At 35.4% G+C, this 23,904-nt stretch overlaps 1 protein-coding gene and 1 long non-coding RNA gene across 3 annotated transcripts; both read right to left on the bottom strand.

Moving 5' to 3' along the window:
• Positions 1 to 4,193: 4,193 nt before the first annotated feature.
• LOC130986824 (uncharacterized) lies at positions 4,194 to 6,973 on the bottom strand. 2 transcript variants are annotated; one of them, XR_009089417.1, is made up of 5 exons: positions 6,417 to 6,973; positions 5,645 to 5,718; positions 5,404 to 5,508; positions 4,487 to 4,651; positions 4,194 to 4,390 (listed from the first exon to the last, which is right to left on the bottom strand). It is a non-coding gene; the product is annotated as an uncharacterized LOC130986824 (long non-coding RNA). The 2 variants fall into 2 exon arrangements; XR_009089418.1 differs by having other exon boundaries at positions 5,404 to 5,492.
• Positions 6,974 to 8,625: 1,652 nt separating this feature from the next.
• Positions 8,626 to 13,729, bottom strand: LOC130986770 (tau-cadinol synthase-like). Its single transcript, XM_057910287.1, has 7 exons — positions 13,421 to 13,729; positions 12,990 to 13,239; positions 10,929 to 11,298; positions 10,540 to 10,758; positions 10,047 to 10,185; positions 9,597 to 9,842; positions 8,626 to 9,226 (listed from the first exon to the last, which is right to left on the bottom strand). The coding sequence occupies exons 1-7, from the start codon at positions 13,541 to 13,543 to the stop codon at positions 8,930 to 8,932; spliced, it is 1,644 nt and encodes a 547-aa protein (XP_057766270.1). The 5' UTR covers positions 13,544 to 13,729; the 3' UTR covers positions 8,626 to 8,929.
• Positions 13,730 to 23,904: the final 10,175 nt, after the last annotated feature.

The raw sequence follows: 23,904 nt of genomic DNA, 5'->3' as shown, positions 1-23,904 counted from the left end.
GCTTTCCTTGAGAATCAACTTGGGTTAGCTTATTACGCTATACGCTAGAATTGATCTCGTTCTCTTGCGAGTCAACTTAGGTGTTTTAAGTTGGAACAAAATTTGGCGTCGTTCTATGAAGCCCGACTAAGAAAATAGTGATAAGTTGAGATGCGAAGTTCGACGAAAAAGTATGGAATTTCAGCTCTAGTAGTGACTTCACCTTCATCCCATAATTTAAAGATCAAAAAGCTAGTAGTCAAGCAAGTTGGAGAAGTCCAACAAGAGCTAGTGACTGCACCAACTTCGCCTGTACGAGTTGGTGAAGACTTGCCACCCTCTTTCTTAGATGAAAGAGCTACACCAGGAACAAAGAGTTTGGATGAGATATATGTGGATACTAAATGGTTAGAAGATTTTACTTTATTCTGTCTATTTGTTGATTGTGAACCAGTTAACTTTGAAGAAGTCGGACAACATACTGTTGGAATATATAAGTATATATAATGGATAATTTATTTAATTGGTAGGAGGAAATTTGGAGAAATTGGTTGTGGACGTGTGTGTGCTTAGGAATTTGAGTGAGAGGATTGTAGTTTACTTACACAATCTTTCTTCAATTCACTTCATTGCTTTCTTCACTTACATGGTTACATATTTATAGTGGTAAGTAGTAGTAGCTACATAATTCCTACATTATCTAGAATTCTCTCAACTATTACATTCTCTAGGACTCTCTATACACTCTAGATTTCTCTAAATCTAGCTATTTCTTCTTAATTCTAACTTATTCTCAATCATTCTAGAATACTCTTCTTTTTCTATCTCATTCTCAACTATTCTAGAATACTTTTTAGAAAATATCTATACAAATCATGTTTATATTCCAACACTCCCCCTTAAACTTGATTTGTCATTCTGAGCAAAACTCCGAACTTGGCAAAATCCTTTCCCGACGAGCCTTTCTTTATATTTTTCAACTTCACCTTTAAAATTCTTCTTAACCTTATGCACCCACTTGACTCCAATGGCCTTGTGCCTTTCCGGTAGTGTCACGAGCTCCCACGTATCATTCTTCTTTATGGCATTGATATCTTCGTCCCTTACGACTCGCCAATTTTCACTATTTGCTGCTTCTTTAAAGCTAATAGGTTTACAATCAGCAGATAGGCAAAATAGGGTGAGATCTTCTAACCTTTTAGTGTCCACATATATCTCGTCCAAATTCCTTGCACGTGGTGTGGCTCTTTTATTTAAGAAAGATTGTGGCGAGTCTTCACTAACTTGTATAGGTGAAGCTGGCAGAGTCACTACCTCTTGTTGGACTTCTCCAACTTGCTCGACTGTCCTTTCATCTTCGAATTGTGGGATGAAGGTGAAGTCAGCACTGGGACTGAAATCTCAGACTCCTTCTTCGTCGAACTCCACGTCTCGACTTATCACTGTTTTCTTGGTATTTGGATTATATAACTTATAGCCTTTAGAGTTAGAGTCGTACTCGATAAATATGAATGCTTCACTTTTATCATCGAGCTTCTTCATTCTCTCATCTGGTACATGCACGTAGGCTTTGCTCCCAAATACCTTTAGGCGGGAAATTCCTGGCTTTCTCCCGCTCCAGGCTTCTTGTGGAGTCATTCCCCACACGCTCCTTGTCGACGATCGGTTGGACAGGTACACCGCGCACGCCACTGCTTCGGCCCAAAACTCTTTAGGCAGATTTTTCGTCTTTAGCATGCTCCTTGTCATCTCCATGATTGTTCTGTTCTTTCTTTCCACCACTCCATTTTGTTGGGGGGATCTCGGAACTGTCAGGGGCCGCCGAATTCCATTTGCTTCGCAAAATTTTAGAAACTCCCTTGACGTGAATTCTCCACCTCGATCGGACCTCAGGGCCTTGATTTTTCGTCCGCTCTCCTTCTCGACGGCAGCTTTGAACTTCTTGAATGCATCAAATACTTTTGACTTCTGCTTCAAGAAATATACTCATGTTTTTCTTGAAAATCATCAATAAAGAGTAGAAAATAATTATTTTTACCAAGGGAGCTTGGATTTATTGGCCCACACACGTCAGCATGAATCAACTCCAGTGGTTTTTGGGCTCTTGAGCTTGACTTCTTTGGGAATGGCTTTCTGAACTGCTTCCCGAGTAGATAACCTTCGCAGAGTTAATCGGGATGTTTGATGGATGGTAGGCCTCTCACCATCTCTTTCTTTGATAGCAACTCCAAACCACCAAAGTTCAAGTGCTCAAACCGAAGGTGCCATAACCAAGACTTATCTTGGTAACACGCTTTCAGGCATTTTGCCACGTCATTTTGAATATTCAATAAGAATATTCTATTTTTTTACATTGGCACATTGGCAATAAGATTGTTTTTGCCATCTCTTATTGAAAGGTTATAATCTCTCATGTGAATATTATAACCTTTCTCTAAGAGTTGTCCCAAACTCAAGATATTATTTTTCATATTGGGCACATAATAAACATTGGAAATAAATTCATGATTTCCATTCTTTAAGCGAATTAAAATTTTCCTTTTTCCTTTAACTGGAATTTTAGATTCATCACCAAAGGAGACGTTGCCACTTACCGACTCATCGAGCTCCACGAACATGCTTCTCTTCCCGCACATGTGGTTGCTTGCACCGGTGTCGAGGTACCATGTGTCAGCTTGGTTTCCAACTTCTCTTTTATATGCCAAAAGCACACTGCCATTTACTTCGCTAGTGTTCTCGACATAATTAGCTTTCTCCTCAACTTTTGATTTCGCATTTCTGCACTCGGAAGCATAGTGCCCAAATTTATGGCAATTATAACATTTTATTGAAGATTTATCGTACCTCTACTGCGGATTGCTCCTCCCTCGACCACTAGTAAACTTATTTCTTTCGTTGTTGTTGACGAAAGCTCCTCGTCCTCGGCCTCTGCCACGATTTTGTCCTTGGCCACATCCTTTCCCAAATTGTCCACAGACATTGCTTGGACCTTCTTCTTTCTCTTTTGGGCTTACTTGCAACTTTAAAAGTTGCTCTGAAATTTCTTGCTTCTTCTTTTGCTTCTCCTCATATGCTTGCAACGATCCCAACAAGAGATCAATGGTCATTTCCTCTAAATTTTTTGTTTTTTCGATCGTCACCACAATGTGCTCAAACTTTGAGGTTAGTGACCGCAATATTTTCTCCATAATTCTTACATCCTCCAATTTTTCACCATTTCTTTTCATTTGATTAGACACCGCCAAGACTCTTGAAAAATAATTCGAAATCGATTCGGACTCTTTCATATGCAAAGACTCAAACTCTCCTCTTAAAGTTTGAAGTCGTACCTTTTTTACTTGCTCTGCTCCTTTGCACGCATTCTGGAGCTTCTCCCATGCTTATTTGGCGGTACTCGCATTCGAGATCTTCTCGAAATCGTCGTCCCCCAGCGCTTGATAAATGAGACAGAGAGCCTCCTTGTCTCTCTTTCTCGCATCTCGCAATCTATCCTTTTGTTGTTGGGATAGTGCGGCCTCATCCTGCGGCTCTTCGTAGCCGTTCTCCACGATCTCTCAAACATCGTGGGCTCCCAATAGCGCCTTCATCTTGATGCTCCAATTGTCGAAGTTGCTCTTGTTGAGCATGGGGACTTGAAACGATTCTAGGTTGGCCATTCCACAGGTAGGATTTTATGGCTCGGATACCACTTTGTTGGAATATAAGTATATATAATGGAGAATTTATTAATTGGTAGGAGGAAATTTGGAGAAATTAGTTGTGGACGTGTGTGTGTGTTGAGCACATAGACAATAGACAACAGATATTTAGTGTTGTCTACATAGAAAATGTCTGTTGTTGTCATCGGTGTTGTCTATTCTGGGGTGCTCATAGGCAACATTTATTATCTGTTGTCTATTTTAACATAGATAATAGTCAGAAGATAATAAACAACATATATTATGTGTTGTCTATGTGAACATAGACAACAAACACGTGGTGATAGACAATTCTTAGTAACTGTTGTCTATGATAATATAGACAATAGTCTGAGCGGTTAATAACAACATGTAATATCTATTGTCTATATTATTATAAACAACATGTAATGTCTATTGTCTACTCTATGATCGAATTTAAATATTTTTTTTATAATATTCAAATCCTCTATTTTGTAATACTAACATACGTGATAAAATTAAATACTTAAATATCAAATAACCAAACAATACTCAGAAACCATTAATAAAAACTCGATTGATATAATAAAAGTCAAACATCTTGTTTGATATTTCATCAAAAGACATTACAATTGAATCATCACTAACTACGCCTTCATTTATCTACAAAAAAAAAAAAACCTCTAATATCTCCAGCCTTGAACATTCACCACCAAGCATCCAATAAATTGAACCATCCACCTAGCTTCCATCTACATGAACAAAATAACATACAACGGCTGTAAGATTTAAAATCATCTAAATTTCTAAAATTAAATGAACAAAAGATATATATATATAAAATTTACCTTCATCATCACTCTTATCATGAGTTTCTTCCCTATCAGCAGATGACCTCCCATTATCCTTCAATTCTGAGTTTACTTCATTACCGTTCACAGCAATTTGTAATCTGATGCCCATTAGTTGCCGCCTCCTCAGCTTTCCTCATCTCTTCCTCTCTTTGTTTAAACCTGGAGATTTTGAACAGAATAACAAAATATGATTCAAATAAAAAGTCAAAGAGATTAAAAAAAACTGTCATCTATTCAAATAAGAGAATTGGACAAAAAATGGGGAGCTAAAAGATAAACACGCATAAGTAAATGGTTGATTGGGTGTTGAAGTGACATTTATTAACTTCAATATCTCTCCCACAATATCCTCCTTTACCATCACAGGAAAAAACACATAACTAAAGATATACAACAACCTTTTATTTCCAGTGTAGCAAAAGCTAATCAAATATGTGATAGAAATGACAAAACTGTGGAGGATCTGTACTGATATATTGAGAGACAACCAGAAGAACATGCAAAATAAAAAAGTATATGACCACCCAAGGGGAGGATGACCATCTTCTGAGTTAGAAAACATAAAAATAAAGAATTAGAAGGGACTGGATCACGTTCATAGAGAGAGACCTATTAAAGATGATACCACCGCATAGTTAAAATAAGATAAAAAAAGATTGGTTAATAGGATTTCACTTGAACATTACTATTTCCATATCACAAAAAACTTGTTTGCACATCACGTAATGAATATAAATATTACATATGAATTCAAATTTAATATTTTAACAGGACTTGGTGGTCTATTACCAAGTAAATTATCATGCAAATGGTATTCAACCACATTAGCCCAATACAAACATGCGTGCAAACTTTAGACATCAAGTAATGCACATCTTTGATATAGAATGGAGGAGGACGATAAGTCTTACAATGTAGAGGAAAAGCTAAGGGGTACCACTGCCAGTTTGCCTAGCAGCAACAGTTGTCGGACCAAATAGTGAGGGTATCCAGAAGAAGCCTTCCATTAACAATCGCTTGATTTTAAAGTTAGAAGACCAATTAAAAAAAAATAAAGGGTTCAACATAACATACAACAGAAAAGCCTAACCTATTCTTAAAATAAGGAAAAAGAAACTGAAGAGGGAAGCACAAGATGGTGGGGGAGTTTACCTCATCTGCTGTATTAGAAAGAGCTCTATAAAACCCAATATATATGGGGATAGTGGCAAGTGTAGGAAGACATCCTAAGACAAATGGAAATAGAGGAATAAATTAATTCACACCTGAACAAGAAATTAAGAAGTAAATTCTAGAGGGAGAAATGTCATTATGCCTTTAAGAACAAAGTACTCCTTGCCTCCTAACCTTTTAATGTAACAAGTAACAAGTAAGAAAATTTATGTAGCTGAACCAAATACATTGATGAGGTTTTAGTTTTAATGAATTCAGTTAATACACTAAACTCAATTAAGAAATACTTCACTTAAAATTTATAAATAATACTTTAATAAAAACATGCAAATCACCTTTAGATATTACACTCCCATCAGCCATCCAAACATATACTAATATGGTTTCAAATTGCCAATTTAAAAAATAACACTCCCACTAGCCCCGACAATGGACTTTAAAACTCCCAAGTATAAATATAATATTGTAATACACAGATATGGCTCGTCACTCTATTTTTTCGTGCTCCTTAGTTGTTTCAGTTTTTAAACTATCCTTCAAGCAAAAAAAAAAAAGGAACACATGGTGTGAACGAATAAACAATTCAGAAAAAACCAACCACAAAATCCGACAAATATAATCAGGAAATAACTTAAGATCCAATGAATAAGGCATCAAGGAGATTACAAATTAGAACCACAAACTAAAACATGAGATGAAACTGAGCTGAATTAAACACTAAACTACTGAAAGCATCGAAATCAAATCATACCCGACGAAACGATTGTTGATCAAATCCAGCTCGAAAAGCAACTTCAATTTTTTGAAGGTATTCAGAAACAAGGCTGTAGAATCTGTTGGAGTTTATGTGGAAGACTGCAGATCGGTCAGCAGCCCTAGCTCGTCCGGCAGTTAGCCAACTATAAGAGAGAAATAAGAGAGGGCAGCAGCGGCCACACGCCACAGCGAAGGCGCGGTCGCGGGCGCTGCATGTGCAGCAGCAATCCGCAACAGCCGCCATGGAGAGAGAAAGGGGGAAGTACCTGCAGCTGCGTCTCGGCTCAGGCGGGGTGAAGACGCGGCGACGACGGCGACGGTGATGCTCGTCGGAAGGTTGGAAAATTCGAGAGGCTGAAAACCCTAGATGAAATTAGGGGTTTTAATTGTGATTCAGAGATTGGGAGTGGATCGAGAGGACAGCAACCAGCAGCGTTCGCCGTGCCGGTTGTGAAGATGAACGGTGAAATCGCCGGAGGTGAAAAAGGTCAGAGGGGGCGGCAGAGAGAGGGAATAGAGAGAGAGAAAAAAATAACGTTCCATAGTCGGGGTCTGGGGACGAGAAATAGAGATCTAGAGAAAAAGAAAAACTGCTGCAAACCTCAATCGATATTTTAAAAAGAATAGGAGAGAGTTTATTTTTTATATTACTAAAAATACACAAGTGTGTTAATATTTGTTGTCTAATGATATAATAGACAATATATATTTTAAACAGTTGTCTATAGGTATCGAATAAAGACAACATTTTAGGACCACCGCTTGTTTATTGTGCTAATAAACAACAAAAAATAAAAACTATTGTCTAATAGTGGTCATAGACAACATATTTCAGATTCTGTTGTCTATGACCATATTTTTTTGTGGTTATAGACAACACAGTTGACTATATTAGTTGTCTATATAGTAATTGACAACAAAGTTACTAAACTATGTTGTCCATTTTTTTGTTGTCTATTTTGTGTTGTCTATGTGCTCAATTCTTGTAGTCTTAGTTCAGGCAATAATAATAATCTTTCGATATCAAACTAATGTCAATAATCATGCAAAATTGGTGGTCAATCAATAAAGTAAACAATGAACACAATAACACAAAAAGGATAAAACAAGTTTTGATTAATTGAATAAAATAAGTCAGAAAACCATCAGTTTACTGCCAAAATCCTAGGATAAAAAACGTACGTACTAGCCACACATAGACATATAAACTAGCAATGAACAATCAAAAATAAAATAAATCATTCAACAATAAAACCCGTAAAGTTGTGATGATTCTTCAGTTCTTGCTGTCAATTTTCAAGTCTGTCGTCAAGTTCTCCAAGTGTAAATATGAGCAACGATAAAGTTGTGATGAACAATCAAAAATAAAATAAATCATTCAACAATAAAACTCGTAAAGTTGTGATGATTTTTCAGTTCTTGCTGCCAATTTTCAAGTCTGTCGTCAAGTTCTCCAAATGTAAAGATGATAAAAAAAAGGTCTTTAAATTTGGTTGTAACGTAGGCACTTCGGTAGAGTAAGATAAATTTAGCTAAGTGACTCAATTGGTATAAACCATGAACACAATCACATGCCTTATAACTCTAATATAACACCATCATTAACCCTTCCAATACCATATTTTTGACAAAAATTCTTGTTCTCAACCAATCAACAATTTCATAAGAATTTCACCTTTCTAAATCCATCCTATGTACCCTTTTTATCTCGTCAGTTTTTTTTTCAATCTATCAACAATTTTCCTTTTTCTCTTTCTTTTTTCGTTTTCTTTTCATTCTAACAACTTGTAGGGTACTAGGATGTACAATTAAACTCAAGGTTTATAAACCAATATTCATCACATCTCCATAATGGTAATTACCCTATATCAATAGTCTCCAAGTTTTCACCCATGGTTATATCAAAGAAATGGATAACAAAGCTCAAAAGGGTGAACTAGGTTCATATAAAGTATTTGGACAACAATGAGATTTATATATGCTAGCAATGATGGCCTTAAATCATATCAAAGTTATGAAGCACACTAACGTGATCTCAAGGGAGAAACTAAAACAAGTTATAGTGAAATACATGCAATGCTCAAATAAACCACTCAAGGCTCAATTCTCACAATTCTCAAAATTCAATTATTTGATCCCAAGTATCTTAGGCCGGGGCCACAATTATAGCTCATCAATCATACTCGACTTCAAAAGCAGAAACACATATGCAACTTGCTCCAATTTTCACAGAAATCATCACAAGCCAATCATTAGAAATTCCCACAAATTCTCAACTCATCATCAAAGTCTCGCAATCAACAGAAACAAACGACTCATAGCAAGACTCAAAGAAACATCAACATAATTAAAAACAAGACACTAAAAACGCTAAAGACACCACCAAAAGCAAAAAATAAAAACATAAGTGCACCTACAAATACACATCCCCCCAAACTTATTCACCATAAGGGAGAATATATATATATTTGATGAGGAATTATGGGGCACAACGAACAAACAAGTTCGTCAAATGAGAAGAGGATCCACGTAAAGAGCTGCAATCAATGGCCCCACATACTTTTCTGGGTTAGTGTAGCCATCTTCTTTGTTATTGTAAGTGATCTCAGCTACGCGGCCGTAGTTTAGGAGGAGCTCCACCATTTCCTTAGGCACAGAGCTTCGCTTAGCCCACTCCGCGTTTATATCCTTCCATCCATTCTCAACAAGTTCCACAAACTCACAAAGCGCCTCTTGCTTTGATACACCTTTATCCATCATGTAGCAATCCACCACTGTTGGCAGCTTGCCTTCCCTATTCTCGCGCTTCATCATGCAAATATAAACTTGTAATTCAAGTTTATCAATTAAAAGAGAGTTGATCATAACAATCATGTTGGCACATTTTTCAAGCAACCTTGTTCACATCTATGCATGAGTTTCGACATCCAGTTGAACGACAACTGCTTCCACAAAATTCGTTTCATTTCTCAAATCAAGGGGCTCGAATTATGGGAATCTATAAGTTGGATCTCTGAATAACTTGGATGTGTTTTGATCGCAATAAAAGTTAAATTTAATTTGTGTATGTGCAATCTTTGTAAAATTTTACAAGTTTACAAATTGAGTCAAATGTTTAAATGATAATTATTTCATTTTATTGTAGTAAAAACATAATGCATGTAGTATCACTTACTTCATGGCTGGCTAAGTCCTCGAGGGTTCGGCCCATCTTAGCAGTGGAAATTACGATTTTGGGCTCACTCAGCAGCCATTGAACTGCTTCTTCATTAACAGATTTCATGCCAGGGACGAGAGATGTGAACATCACATACATACAGCTCGTAATCACCGAATTATTCATATACTCTTCAAAACTTGGCATTTGCCTTTCCATGATCCACTTCTGCTCTTGGTTATAAGCTCTACCAAGTTGTTTCACCTTATTGTCACCCATTTAAAAAAGAAATGAAAAAGAAAACACATTAAAATTGTGCTAAAATGTAAAATAGTTAACCTGGTAGCTAAATATTAACAGATGTAGATATCCAAATTAATATTACAAAATACCTACGATCTTGTAAATAAGTTATTGGTTAATGTTTGAAGTAGGAGATTTGACCAATTAATTAGAAATAGGGCTTACTGTTTCTCTATAGTAAGGGACTACGAAGGATTTTCCTTGCTTTTCTGCTTCACCTACATAATCTTCGTCTACACTCATAATGAATCTATAAACAACTTTCATAAATTCTGGGAGTACATCAATCTCATCCAAATTCCACCTGACAAAGATTAATTATATATGTTAGTTACTTTTACTATAATCTTTTCACATCACATATAAATAACAAATATAAATAGTGGATCAATCAAAGAAACACGTAACCAAAAAAAGATTAATACTCCCTCCATCTGCGATATCGTTTCCACATTTGTCATTTCGGTCCGTCCGCGATATCATTTCCACTTCCATTTATAGAAGTAGGATACACAAACTTCCACTCACAATAATAGTGGGACCCAAACTCCACTCACTACATATCCACTGCTATCAATCCACCACTTTTCTTAGAACCCATGTCGTGCACAATGTGGAAACGATATCGCGGACGGAGGGAGTATATATTAGTGTGTACCTCTCCAAAATCTCAGTAAAAAGGTCATCTTCTTCAAGTGTAGCATAATTATCATAGGTGTCATCCATAATTGAAACAAGTTGCATGTTTTTGGCGACAGCTACTCGAAGGTATGAGTACTGAGGTTCGTAGCGTAACGCATTGCCCCAAAGATAACACTCCACCATTCTGTCTCTTGCATACGTCAATTTATTCTTTAGGTCAAATTTATCCCACCACCTTCACCAAAATAAATCATTATAAACATTAGTATTATACTATATATAAATATGGATGCATGGTGCATTGATCCTAATTAAATCCTAATTAACCCAATTAACTATTAATTAATAACTAATTAATTGTTAATTGCGTCTATCAAGAAATCAAATACTTGATTTTATATATACCTCATAAGTTCAGCGAGTTCTTTCCTGTAGATATTCTGCAGGAAATTGAAATTCAATTTGGCAAGTTTGAGAAGTAATCCATTTGCGGATCCATCTCTTTCGTAGATGGAAATGTAGAATCGGATATTCAAAAGTGGAAGACCTCTATGAATGGGGTGCTTCAAAGCTTGCTCCACTTTCTCTTTAATAAGAGACTCTAATGTCATATGATTCAATCCATCAACTATCAACTCCGCAGCTTCATCTAATATTTTTTCGTCTCGAATTCGGACATGAGCTGCCTCGTACAAACTCAACATGCCTTCCAAGTCGCTGCTAAGGCTTTCTGCTTTCCATTTGCAATCTTTCTCAATAAATTTGTCGAATACATCTGTGTCATTAGCATATTACGTGAGGTTTTAGTTTATTCAAATTTACCATATATATCACCAAATATTGGATTTGGATATAAATTAATAATTAAAAGGGCCAGCATCACTTCACACTACGTTTCTCATAAACGTCTCATGCTTTCGAAAGCGACAAATTAATAATACTTAATGAATCTGAAATCGTTTTCTTTTTTCTCAAGAATAATATTGGATGTTACAGAAATAGTAAAATATCATTTTAAAGCCTAAATTTGTATGTAAAGTTTCTCATAAATGTCTCGTTTCAAAAAAGACAAATAGTAGTAACAAAAACAAATCGTCTACAAGTGGACCCCGCCCACTCTTTAGTGTCCAAAAGTTGAGCTAGTGTGTGCATATATTAATATATTGGTAGAGTGGTTAATGCCTAAAATTAAAAAATTTGGGTTTAAATTTCTTGTGACATGATCTTTAAATTTAATTATTTAATTATTAATTGATCAAAAATATGTCGAGCTGGCCAACAAGAGGTTTTTCTTAGATTTTCTATTGCAAAGACAACTTTTTAGTATTAAAAAAAATGGATTAATTATATATAAATCACTTAATTTTCAACAAATTCTTATTTTGCATACAAATTTTAAAATCTTTATTATAATCACTAAACTATTAATTTTTATCATTTTGTATATTCGTCTATTTTTCGGCCAAACTTTAATCTTGAAACGGTGCCGGTTCTATATTTTTCCACATTCATATTTGTGGCACGCGAATATATTTATGTCAAATGAGGATATTTATGTCATGACACCATGATAAAAATTGGGTGAGTATGCAAAATGCAAATATATATATATATATATATATATATATATATAGGTGAGTAAATTTTAATAAATGTTTTAAAGTTCGGATAAAAAGTAAGCATTTGTTGAAGAGTAGGTCTTGGGTGAGGTTGACCTCATAGCATGAGATGGGTCGGGTCGGGTCGGGTCGGGGGCGCGGGTCGGGTCGGGTTTGGACGCGGGTCTGGGATAAAGTACACATTATCATTAATAAAAGTAATAATTATTGTGAACAAATGTAATAATTTAAAAACATTACATTTCTTCATGTCAATAATTACTTTTCATTATAATAACAATTACTTTGAATAACGGAGAAAATAAATAGAATATAGAAAAAAAAAATTAAATAATAATTTAAGTAATCATTATCTTGAGGAAAAGTAACTATTGATATGATAAAATAATCAAATAATAATTCAAATAATCATTGTCTTGAGGAAAAGTAACTATTGATATGATGAAATATAATGTTTCTAAATTATTACATTTGTTCACAATAATTATTACTTTTATTAATGAGAATGTGTACTTTATTTCTGGTATCCCAGACCCGCGCCCAAAACCCACCCGACCCGTCAAACCCGCGCCCCGACCCGACCCGACCCGTCCCGTCTCATGGTATGAGGTTGACCTCAAGTTTTTGTGTTTGTTGAAAGTTCATTAATTTATACTATAATTAATCCTAAAAAATGGGCCCGTCTTTAAATTTTATTATTTACAAGATCCTTATCGATCTTGCTTGAAAGTGATATATCTATCTTAATTACTCCTTTTAATTAATAAGATATATCTAACCCACTAAATATATATGACGTAAAGCGAAAGAATTACTCCTATATAATAACTGAGTGAAAGGGACATACTGCAAGAAACATGATATTGATGTTGTCTGAGCAAACGAAATCGAAGCGCAGTAGTGAACAAGTCGCAATCGTCTGCGGCATCATAAACTTGTTTGAGTTTCTCTTCGATTTCTATCTCAAAATGATATGAGAGTCCCAAACGCTCAATTTGGTCGATCAAAACCATAAGTTTGGTAGAGTTGGCAGCCATTAGCATGCTTCTTATTTCTTTCTTCAATGATTCCATTTCCTTGCTATACTTCTCCTGCACCTATATATGCATGCAGACAAACTTAATTATGAATTGAAAGAATTTCCATAGGTTCACATAAATTGAAAACAATAACTATTTGATACAAGATGAGATGGCATGGGTGATCCACAAAATATTTGTAGGATATATAATTTGCACAGACTATTACTCTTTTTCTTAATTAGCAGAAAATTAATACCTGATGATCGTAAGAAAATGTTGAGAAAATGTGACCCCACATGCTTGGCTTGTAAGTGACGATGGGAGGGCGGATATGCCTCACGTTGCTTGAAATAGCAGTCGCCATATTCGATGCAGCCATTTCTTTACAATAGTAAGCTTAGTTCTCTATTATTATGATTGCTAATTAATGCTATGATATGGAATGCTATCATTCACTAATTTATAGATGCATGCTCGAGTTTACCTAAAACGTCATTTTTCCCATGTACTATAATTTTTTAATATATCTACTACGTAAAACTCCTGTATGGTAAGAGACTAAGAGATGTTACACGTTGCATAAATGGGCACACTATTTTGAATGCGAATTGTTAGACCATCTCCAATGGTACACCAAATCCCATCCTCTATAAATATATATACACTACAAAAAAGCGCCGATTTACCGGCAGGATTTACCGGCGGCAGTCTCGCCGCCGGCGATCACCGGCGGCTTTCCGACGGCGGTGCTGCCGACCCGTATTTTTTGAATATATGGCGTTGATACCGGCGGCAACGTCACCGCCGGTGATCACCGGCGGCATAGCGGCCGGTAAATATTAAGGCCGCCGGGAATTTTATTTTTAAATTTTATTTTTTAATATTTAGCAGATAGCGGCGGCATATGCCGCCGGTGATTCGCGGCGGTAATTTGCCGCCGGTAAAAAGAGTGCGGGTCGGGCTTTAGCGGCGGTAATGGGCCGCCGCTAATTTTAAAGCCCAAAATCGTGCCCTAACCCTCTCTCCTCCAGAACAGATCCCCCCCCCCCCCGCGCGCCTCCAGCCCCCCTGCCCCCCCCCCCTGCCCTGCCGCTGCCCTGCCCTGCTGCCGCCGCCTGTCGCCGTCGCCGGTCGCCGCCGTCGCCTCCGTCAAGGTAAGCCCCTCCTTTCCTTCTCTCTCTCTGTCAAAATACATTATAATTACAAAATGAAAATACTTATATTCTATAACGTATATTGATAAAAAAAATTAATAACATATTGATTAATAAATAGATATATTGTTTCGACATAAAAATAAAGACATATATGCAAATGAATTCAAAAATACATTAAAACTATCAAATTAAAATACTTATGATTAATAAACTATATTGATAAAAAAATTTAAAAAAAATTAAAAAAAATTAAAAAAAATTAAAAAAATTAAAAAATAAATTAAAAAATAAATATTTATTTGCCATAAAAATACGGGCGGCACGAGACTGGTCCGTAATTAACATTACTTGGATATAATCTCCTCATATTCAAATGTTATGAATATATGATATATATTGTATATTGAAATAGCCTTTAAATGATTTAATAGGCAATAGATATATCAATTATACGAGTGTTCTCTACTGGGGACAATTCAAAAGGAACTTCAAGGTTAAGCGTGCTTGACTTAGAGCATAACTAAGATGGGTGACCCACTGGGAAGTTCGCCTAAGGTTTGAAATATTGTATAAATACGAAAATATTAGTGGAGATAAATAAAATAAATAAAATAAATAAAATAAATAAAATAAATAAATAAATAATTTAAATAATTAATTCATTACCGGCGGCAATATCCCGCCGGTAATTGGCGGCGGCCAAGGGCCGCCGGTAATCCCCAACTATCGACGACCATCGGTGTAGTGGTGGTGATCACCGGCGGCAATGCGACCGCCGCTGATTACCGGCGGCATATAGCCGCCGCTGATTACCGGCGGTCATTGCCGCCGGTAAACGTTCGGGAAATCACCTGAGCTTCCCGAGAAACTCCACCGGCGGTAGGGCCGCCGCCAATCTCCGGCGGCTGAGCTTCGCCGCCGGGATTCACATCTCCGACGAGATAAATACCGGAGGTAAGTTGCCGCCGGTAATTGAATCGCCGGCGGCCGTCCCTTTTTTACCGGCGGGAAATGCCGCCGGTAATCACTTATTTTTTTGTAGTGATATATATATATATATATATATATATATATATATATATATATATATATATATATATATATATATATATATATATGGAGCGTTTCAATAAGATCATTTATATGTGGTGAGATCTTAGATTGATTTGTAGTTGTTAATTTCATGTATTCTATGACTGATATTTACCTAGAGGATGAATTTTTTTACCTGGATTCGAATCATAGAGAGAGAGAGAAAATTTTACCAATTTTTTGATAAAGTGGGTATAATTAAGGGGTTTTCATGATATTTACCCTTTTTATAATTCTAATTTTTTTTTTTTAAGAGATGCTCTCACGGTAGCCATTCCCAGTTATATATAAATCAAGATTTCTGATACATAAAAATGGAAGATATGAGGAAATTAAGTAAATTAGCTAAAACATCAATGTACTACTAACATGTCTTTGAAGCCCATTTGGCAACATTTAATAATTAATTTTAATTGTTCCCAAGGGGACACCAAGCGGTGCGACCTCCTGTGTAAATGGTGAGATCTTGGGTTCAAACCCCGCTACCCCTCCCCAACTCCCCCAAGTAAAAAAAAAAAAAACACTCGAACTGACTACCTAACCTCCCATTAATTTTGACAGCCAATTTTGCCTATTTTAATGAATTAAATTTGTCTAGCTAGTTGGAATCTATATACTAGGATAGTAGTATATCATTGCTTACTAAACTTTGCAAAATTTAGAGCCAATTTACTGCCAACACAACCGGTACGTATTCGTTCGTTTCTCTATGTGAAGCAAGTAATAATTGTCAAAGAATTGAATTATTGATCTTTAATTTTATTTTTCTTGTAATAATACATACAATTTGATTTACTCTCCCACAGACAAAAATATCATCTCAATTAATGGCCATCAATATCATTGTCATGATCCATAAATTAGAAAATGCCAAAACATGCCAAGTATAGTGCAACCACTACTACTGTGCTACTACCCACACAATTGCTTCTATGACCCCAGTAAGTAGGCCCTTGGTTAATGGCTACCTATATACTTGAAAGACAAACACTTGGGATTAGGGCCTCATTAAAATTTAAGTAGGTTTAGTAATTCAAAATTACTCTCCTTAGTCTCTGAAAAATAGTTAATTTTTGTTATTTTGATACATTCATAAAAAATAATTCGTTTTTATTTATAGACATTACTCCACAACATATTATTCTCAATGTATTTATTTATTTATTCTATTACATGTTAGCTTCTTTCTCCACTCACAATACAAGTAATTATCATCATTAACATTACCTTTTAGGTTCCCTTCAAAAAAAAAAAACATTACCCTTTAGATGAGACATTTTCTCCATTCACAATATACTCAAACTACTTTGATTAAAACTCGTGTCTTCTTCTTCTTCTTCTTCCAACACTATATAGTGCTGGATAAAACAGTATATACTAATAAATAACGATATTAAACAAAATTGGTAAAATTTTCTCTCTCTCTCTCTATGATTCGAATCCAGGTAAAAAAATTCATCCTCTAGGTAAATATCAGTCATAGAATACATGAAATTAACAACTACAAATCAATCTAAGATCTCACCACATATAAATGATCTTATTGAAACGCTCCATATATATATATATATATATATATATATATATATATATATATATATATATATATATATATTTATAGAGGATGACTATAATAAAAACACTATTAAATGTATAAAATAGGAACCAATCTCATCTGGCCCAAAATCATTCTATTATTAAGGTTGGAATTACACGCCTAATACAATGAAGGTTATCAAAGTAATTTAATATTTCATACTCGGTTAGGAAGATTTAGTAATTAATAAATTTATTCTTTCCATATCCAAGCATATCTATATTCATTGTTTTATATATTTATGCATACCCATCATTCTCATGTGTAAAATGCTTTTGTCCAATTAAATTAATATTTAAGCAATAGATATTTTCATATCTAGTTGCATCTAAATTTACTATTTAAAACTATTGATAGTAATATTGTCGAGATTCTCAATGTTTATTTAATAGAGATTTTTATAAAGTGGTAGTAATGCACAATTTTTTTTCCTGCACTTTTGACTAACATTTGTGTCATATCACCACCACATGAATTACGTGTTGATACATAACAGATCGAAAATTAAATTTTATGAATTAAGTTTTGATATATTGCATGTATTACGTGTTGATACAATACGAATCGAAAATTATTTTAATCCGATTCAAGAATTGCTAAAATAATTCATGCAATTAATGGTGTGATTCATTACCCGTGTGAATATCGTAGGCATATTAGTTATGAATTACGTTTTGATACAACAGGAATTGAAAATTAAATTGCATGCATTACGTATTGATACAGCATGAATCGAAAATTATTTTAATTCGATTCAGGAATTGCTAAAATAATTCATGCAATCGATTATGTAAGACGAATCAAAAATCACAAATGTTGAATATCACCGGAGAAGACGATTAGATCAGACACCGATAGGTAAAAATTAAAATCGGGGATAAGAGATAAAAAGCTATATTGTTTTGCTTATGCGTAAACAAAATGAGGAATAAGGAAAATGCAATGACACGTATTTATCACTCCTTCAATCAATTCATTTAAGTGTAATCATTTCACATAAGGAAAACTAACCTTTCCAAATGACTCGGCGCAAAATTTGGGGCCAAAAATATGTACACGGAAGGTCAAAGAAAGTATTTTACTCTTCTACCCTTTTCCCAAAGACTCCCAAAAAAAACGTGCATTACTACCACTATATAAAAATCTCTATTGAATAAACGTTGAGAATCTCGACAATATTACTTATCAAACAATAAACATTTAGATGCAACTGTAAGTGAAAATCTCTATTGCATAAATATTAATTTAATTGGACAAAAGCATTTTACACATGAGAATGATGGGTATGGATAAATATATAAAACAATGAATATAGATATGCTTGGATATGAAAAGAATAAATTTATTAATTACTAAATCTTCCTAACCGAGTATGAAATATTAAATTACTTTGATAACCTTCATTGTATTAGGCGTGTAATTCCAACCTTAATAATAGAATGATTTTGGGCCAGATGAGATTGGTTCCTATTTTATACATTTAATAGTGTTTTTATTATAGTCATCCTCTATAAATATATATATATATATATATATATATATATATATATATATATAGGGGGCCGCTCCAATGAGACCCCCTAATTTTAGTGAGATATAGGGCACGATCTGGTGCGTTTATTTTATCAATCCTATGGTTGATATTGTATATGGAGGGTGATTTTTTTTCGCAGGGTTCGAATCCTGGAGGGAGCAGAATATTTTAAATTTTGTTATTCATCAGTATATACTGCATTGTTCATCAGTATATACGGCTCTGTTCATCAGTATATATGTCTTATTCATTACGAATTTTTTAAATTTTATTTTTCATCAGTATATACATCTTGTTCATTAGATATACGTTTTGTTCATTAGTATTATATGTCTTATTCATTGTACTCATGTTACACGAAAAATAAGGGGTCTCACTGGAGCGCGCCCCTATATATATATATATATATATATATATATATATATATATGGAGCGTTTCAATAAGATCATTTATATGTGGTGAGATCTTAGATTGATTTGTAGTTGTTAATTTCATGTATTCTATGACTGATATTTACCTAGAGGATGAATTTTTTTACCTGGATTCGAATCATAGAGAGAGAGAGAAAATTTTACCAATTTTTTGATAAAGTGAGTATAATTAAGGGGTTTTCATGATATTTACCCTTTTTATAATTCTAATTTTTATTTTATTTTAAGAGATGCTCTCACGGTAGCCCTTCCCAGTTATATATAAATTAAGATTTCTGATACATAAAAATGGAAGAGATGAGGAAATTAAGTAAATTAGCTAAAACATCAATGTACTACTAACATGTCTTTGAAGCCCATTTGGCAACATTTAATAATTAATTTTAATTGTTTCCAAGGGGATACCAAGCGGTGCGACCTCCTGTTTGAATGGTGAGATCCTGGGTTCAAACCCCGCTACCCCTCCCCAACTCCCCCAAGTAAAAAAAAAAAAAAAGAGACTCGAACTGACTACCTAACCTCCCATTAATTTTGACAGCCAATTTTGCCTATTTTAATGAATTAAATTTGTCTAGCTAGTTGGAATCTATATACTAGGATAGTAGTATATTATTGCTTACTAAACTTTGCAAAATTTAGAGCCAATTTACTGCCAACACAACCGGTACGTATTCGTTCGTTTCTCTATGTGAAGCAAGTAATAATTGTCAAAGAATTGAATTATTGATCTTTAATTTTATTTTTCTTGTAATAATACATACAATTTGATTTACTCTCCCACAGACAAAAATATCATCTCAATTAATGGCCATCAATATCATTGTCATGATCCATAAATTAGAAAATGCCAAAACATGCCAAGTATAGTGCAACCACTACTACTGTGCTACTACCCACACAATTGCTTCTATGACCCCAGTAAGTAGGCCCTTGGTTAATGGCTACCTATATACTTGAAAGACAAACACTTGGGATTAGGGCCTCATTAAAATTTAAGTAGGTTTAGTAATTCAAAATTACTCTCCTTAGTCTCTGAAAAATAGTTAATTTTTGTTATTTTGATACATTCATAAAAAATAATTCGTTTTTATTTATAGACATTACTCCACAACATATTATTCTCAATGTATTTATTTATTTATTCTATTACATGTTAGCTTCTTTCTCCACTCACAATACAAGTAATTATCATCATTAACATTACCTTTTAGGTTCCCTTCAAAAAAAAAAAACATTACCCTTTAGATGAGACATTTTCTCCATTCACAATATACTCAAACTACTTTGATTAAAACTCGTGTCTTCTTCTTCTTCTTCTTCCAACACTATATAGTGCTGGATAAATGTCACGACCGGTCCTAATTAAGGATAATTAAGCCGGGGAAATCGTGACTATTGGAGGGAGATTAGAAGCGGGGTAGAAAGGGGATAATCAAACAAGGAAGGATCGCAATTCATCATTTAACAAAAGGGATATTTATAATATAACAGAAGTTTAGTCATATAGACTCAAATAACTAGTAAGTTCAGATATCTCTGACTTAGCCAAATAAACATAAAACTTCTGAGTACGCAGCGGAATATGATTCTGATTACATGTATGAAGACATGTAACCCTAGAGTTCATTAATACATAATAAGACAAAAGAATCCCGCTCGTCACTTCATCAACATCGGCAGCTGCTCAACCTGCACATTTAGAAATATATGCAGGGCTTGAGTACAAAAGTACTCAGTGGGCACGTATGCCTAAGTATAAAATACATGCTTCAAAACTGTAAATTGTCATGCCATAATAAACAGTACAGCAAGGGAGTTTTTCGCTAAAAGGCCCAAGCTTACTAAATTCATTTGTGATTCTTAAAGTTTGACTGCAGTCTAAGTTCTCTTGTAATCTATCATATCTGGAACTTTGTGCCGGAGAGGTGGCCACCTCTCACGGTCACTTGACCGGCCAACCCGCTAGATGACTCACGGTCACTGGTGTACACTAGCCCTGGCAGGATAGCTATCAACTGCTCAAGCCCGAATTCGATTACATGATAAAAGTCACATCAGATAGATATCATACTGAAATTTAAATATTTTATGGCAAGACAAAATTTGAAATATCTTCAATTAATTTAATCATGAAATAACTTGCTTGAACATAACATTTAAACTCATTTGATATATATGAAAGTAATGCCCACCTGATATAAACTTTCTGTGGTACAGTAGTTCCTTGACTGATTATTAATCTCGTGCTTGACCTTTATTACGAGAATATAAATAAGATACTGCTCAAGTAATATCCTCAAATAATGAGAATACAGAATTAACTATGCATGATCTATATGCATGAATTATTATTCCGAAATAATAATCAAGGAATTTCTATTGTTAATCAAAGCTATCGGATTTAAACAAAAGCTAAGTCTCGTTTCATGAAGCCGGATAATTAATAAAAATTAATCCGTTCTCTTAGGGTGTTCTAAGCCCCATTCCTCGTAGTTAATAGAAAATAAATAATACTTCAACTTATTCGCTTTATAACCTCATAATTAATCGGGCTTAATAAATAGGAACAAGTAATGTTATAAGATTAAATAATTAAAAGGCTCAACATAAGGCAGCCTAATAATTAATTAAACAAATATGGGCTTGATTTAAATAAATCGTGGCATTCCAATAATTAAATTGAAAAGTTTAATTGGAGTAATTCATGGACTCAAGTAATTAAATAATTTTAGGGCCCGGTTGAATAAGGAGACAATTAGTTGGGTTTAATTAAATAATTCATCGGCTCAATTAATTAAATAAATCTTGGCCCAATAAATAAATAATTTGATTAGCTGGGCTCAATTAAATAAATCAAACGAGGCCCAACGAAGATAATATAACAGGCCCAATAAAATAGATGGGCTTTAATTTAAATAATTTACTCCAATGAAATAATGTAATAGATGCCCATCTGAGTGAAATAAATAAGGCCCAACTGAAATAATATAGCAAAGGCTCAATGAATTAAACTAAAGCCCAATTTGAATTAATAACAAAGGTCCGATGAATTAAACTAAAGCCCAATTAAAATAGAATGCAGTTGGGCTTTTATTAGTAAACTCGGCCCAAAGAGAAATAATAAAGGCCCATATGAAAATAAATGCAACAAGGCCCAAAGATAAATAAATAATGAAGCCCAAAGAAAATAAAATAAAGGCCCAAATTTTCGGCCCAACTTAATTAAATGAAGCCCATACAAATCAAAACAACAATTAAATCAAAGCCCATATAAATAAAATCGGAGGCCCAATCAGTAATTAAAATCGGTCCATATAAATAAATTCTGAAGCCCAATTCCTAATTTAAAATCGGCCCAAAATCAATAAATAACTCATTCCAACTCAAGCCCACTGAAAATAAATACAAAGCCCAATAAATAAATAGGAGGCCCAATTACAATAATAATCAAGAAAGCCCAAATGCCTTCCTCTCACCCTCAATACTCGGTCTCTCTCATCTCTCAAAAATCAACTCTCGCCTCTTTCCTTCGGAAGGAGCCGCTCGCTCGACTTCTTCTTCTCCCACCGAGGATCGCTCGGCTCCTCCTTCTCCGGCCATCCAGCCGTCGCCTGCTACCACCGGCGTCGGCTATTGACGCGTTTAATCCCGGCGTTGACATCTCTCTCCTCAATTCAGTCGCAGATCATAAATCGAGCCCAAATTCCACCCCCTTCCAAAATCGAGCCCTAGCTCTTCCCCTGCCGTCGAAAACCCGCCGCCGCTGCAACTGAAAGACCGGTGAGCGGCCGCCGCCTTCCTCCGCGACGCCGCTGCTTCTGTAATCCAACGAGATTCGATCTCTCCTTCTCTCTGTATGTACGTGCGCAAAGTCTCGAATCGCCTTCGCCGTGGACTCTGTAAATTCAGCGGCTGCTAGTCTTCGTTCCTTCTCTCAAATCGGCGACGCCGGTGTAGAGCCTGAGCCCGGCGCCATTCCTCACCTCTTCTCCCTTCTGGAAGCTCCGGGAACACGCACACACACACCCAAGGCAGAGGTCGAGCCCTGGTCCTCTCATTCCACTCTCAATCTTGCCGCAGCCGTTGCGTTTCTCCAGCGAGTAGGGAAAGCTCCGCCGTTACCGTTTTCCCCGGGGTCGACGGTTCGAGCCACGCCACGCTGCTGCTGGATTCGAGCGAAGGGTACTCCGCCGCTGCTGCAATCCAGAATCGGCGAGCGCCATCGCCGAGGTGGGGAGTCATCTGCCTTTCACCGCTCGACGCCGTGGACGTTGCTGTTCCCGCGAGTCGCTGCCCAGATATCGTCTCTCGGCTTGACTAAGCAGAGCAGCGCCCCTCATTTCTAAAAGCTAAGTCCCCTTCTACTCTATTGTAAAGCTTGATTTTCCTTGTTGTGCTTAATATGTTGAGTTGCTCGAGTTCTACACACTAATTCGTACAAAAAAAAAAAATGTAACTGGTGTTCTGCATTATGAAGTGTAACTTCGCTGCTAAGTCCATTATGCTTATATAGGTCTTCTATCATTTGAATCTGATCATGTTTGATGGTATGAATGCAAACTGAATTGAATAACTGAGGTCGCATAAATACCTTGAGTATCTAGCTTGTTGGTTGGCTGTTGTGGTATTGATGATTGAGATGGGGAATAACTGAAATACAATGAAGGTGTTATTGCTTTAAAATGCAGGTGAATAATGAAGGAAAGTGGATGAATGAAAGCCAAATCTCACCTTGGAGTTTCTGGCAGCAGCTTAGACTATTTACTTCCCTTGGTTTGCTGGTGATTAAGGGAGTGTTTTGGCTGAACTTGTAGGCTAGGAAGGCAAAGGGACGATGGAGTGCACTTGAGTGATGAGTGGTAGGAAAAATGATGAGTGATGGGGGAAAGTGATTGGGAAAGAGTGAATGGTTGGGGTGAAAAATGAGT

This window comes from Salvia miltiorrhiza, chromosome 5, assembly GCF_028751815.1.
Source record: "Salvia miltiorrhiza cultivar Shanhuang (shh) chromosome 5, IMPLAD_Smil_shh, whole genome shotgun sequence".
Classification (NCBI taxonomy): domain Eukaryota; kingdom Viridiplantae; phylum Streptophyta; class Magnoliopsida; order Lamiales; family Lamiaceae; genus Salvia; species Salvia miltiorrhiza.
The sequence above is the reverse complement of the archived record's forward strand: the minus strand, read 5'-3'. Positions and strand labels throughout refer to the sequence as shown.

Coding starts and splice junctions, on each gene's coding strand:
- LOC130986770 (XM_057910287.1), bottom strand. CDS start 13,543: ATGGCTGCATCGAATATGGCGACTGCTATTTCAAGCAACGTGAGGCAT. Junction 10,186..10,539: donor TTTACTGAGATTTTGGAGAG/GTACACACTAAT, acceptor AATCTTTGTCAG/GTGGAATTTGGATGAGATTG. Junction 9,843..10,046: donor TCCCTTACTATAGAGAAACA/GTAAGCCCTATT, acceptor GGTGACAATAAG/GTGAAACAACTTGGTAGAGC.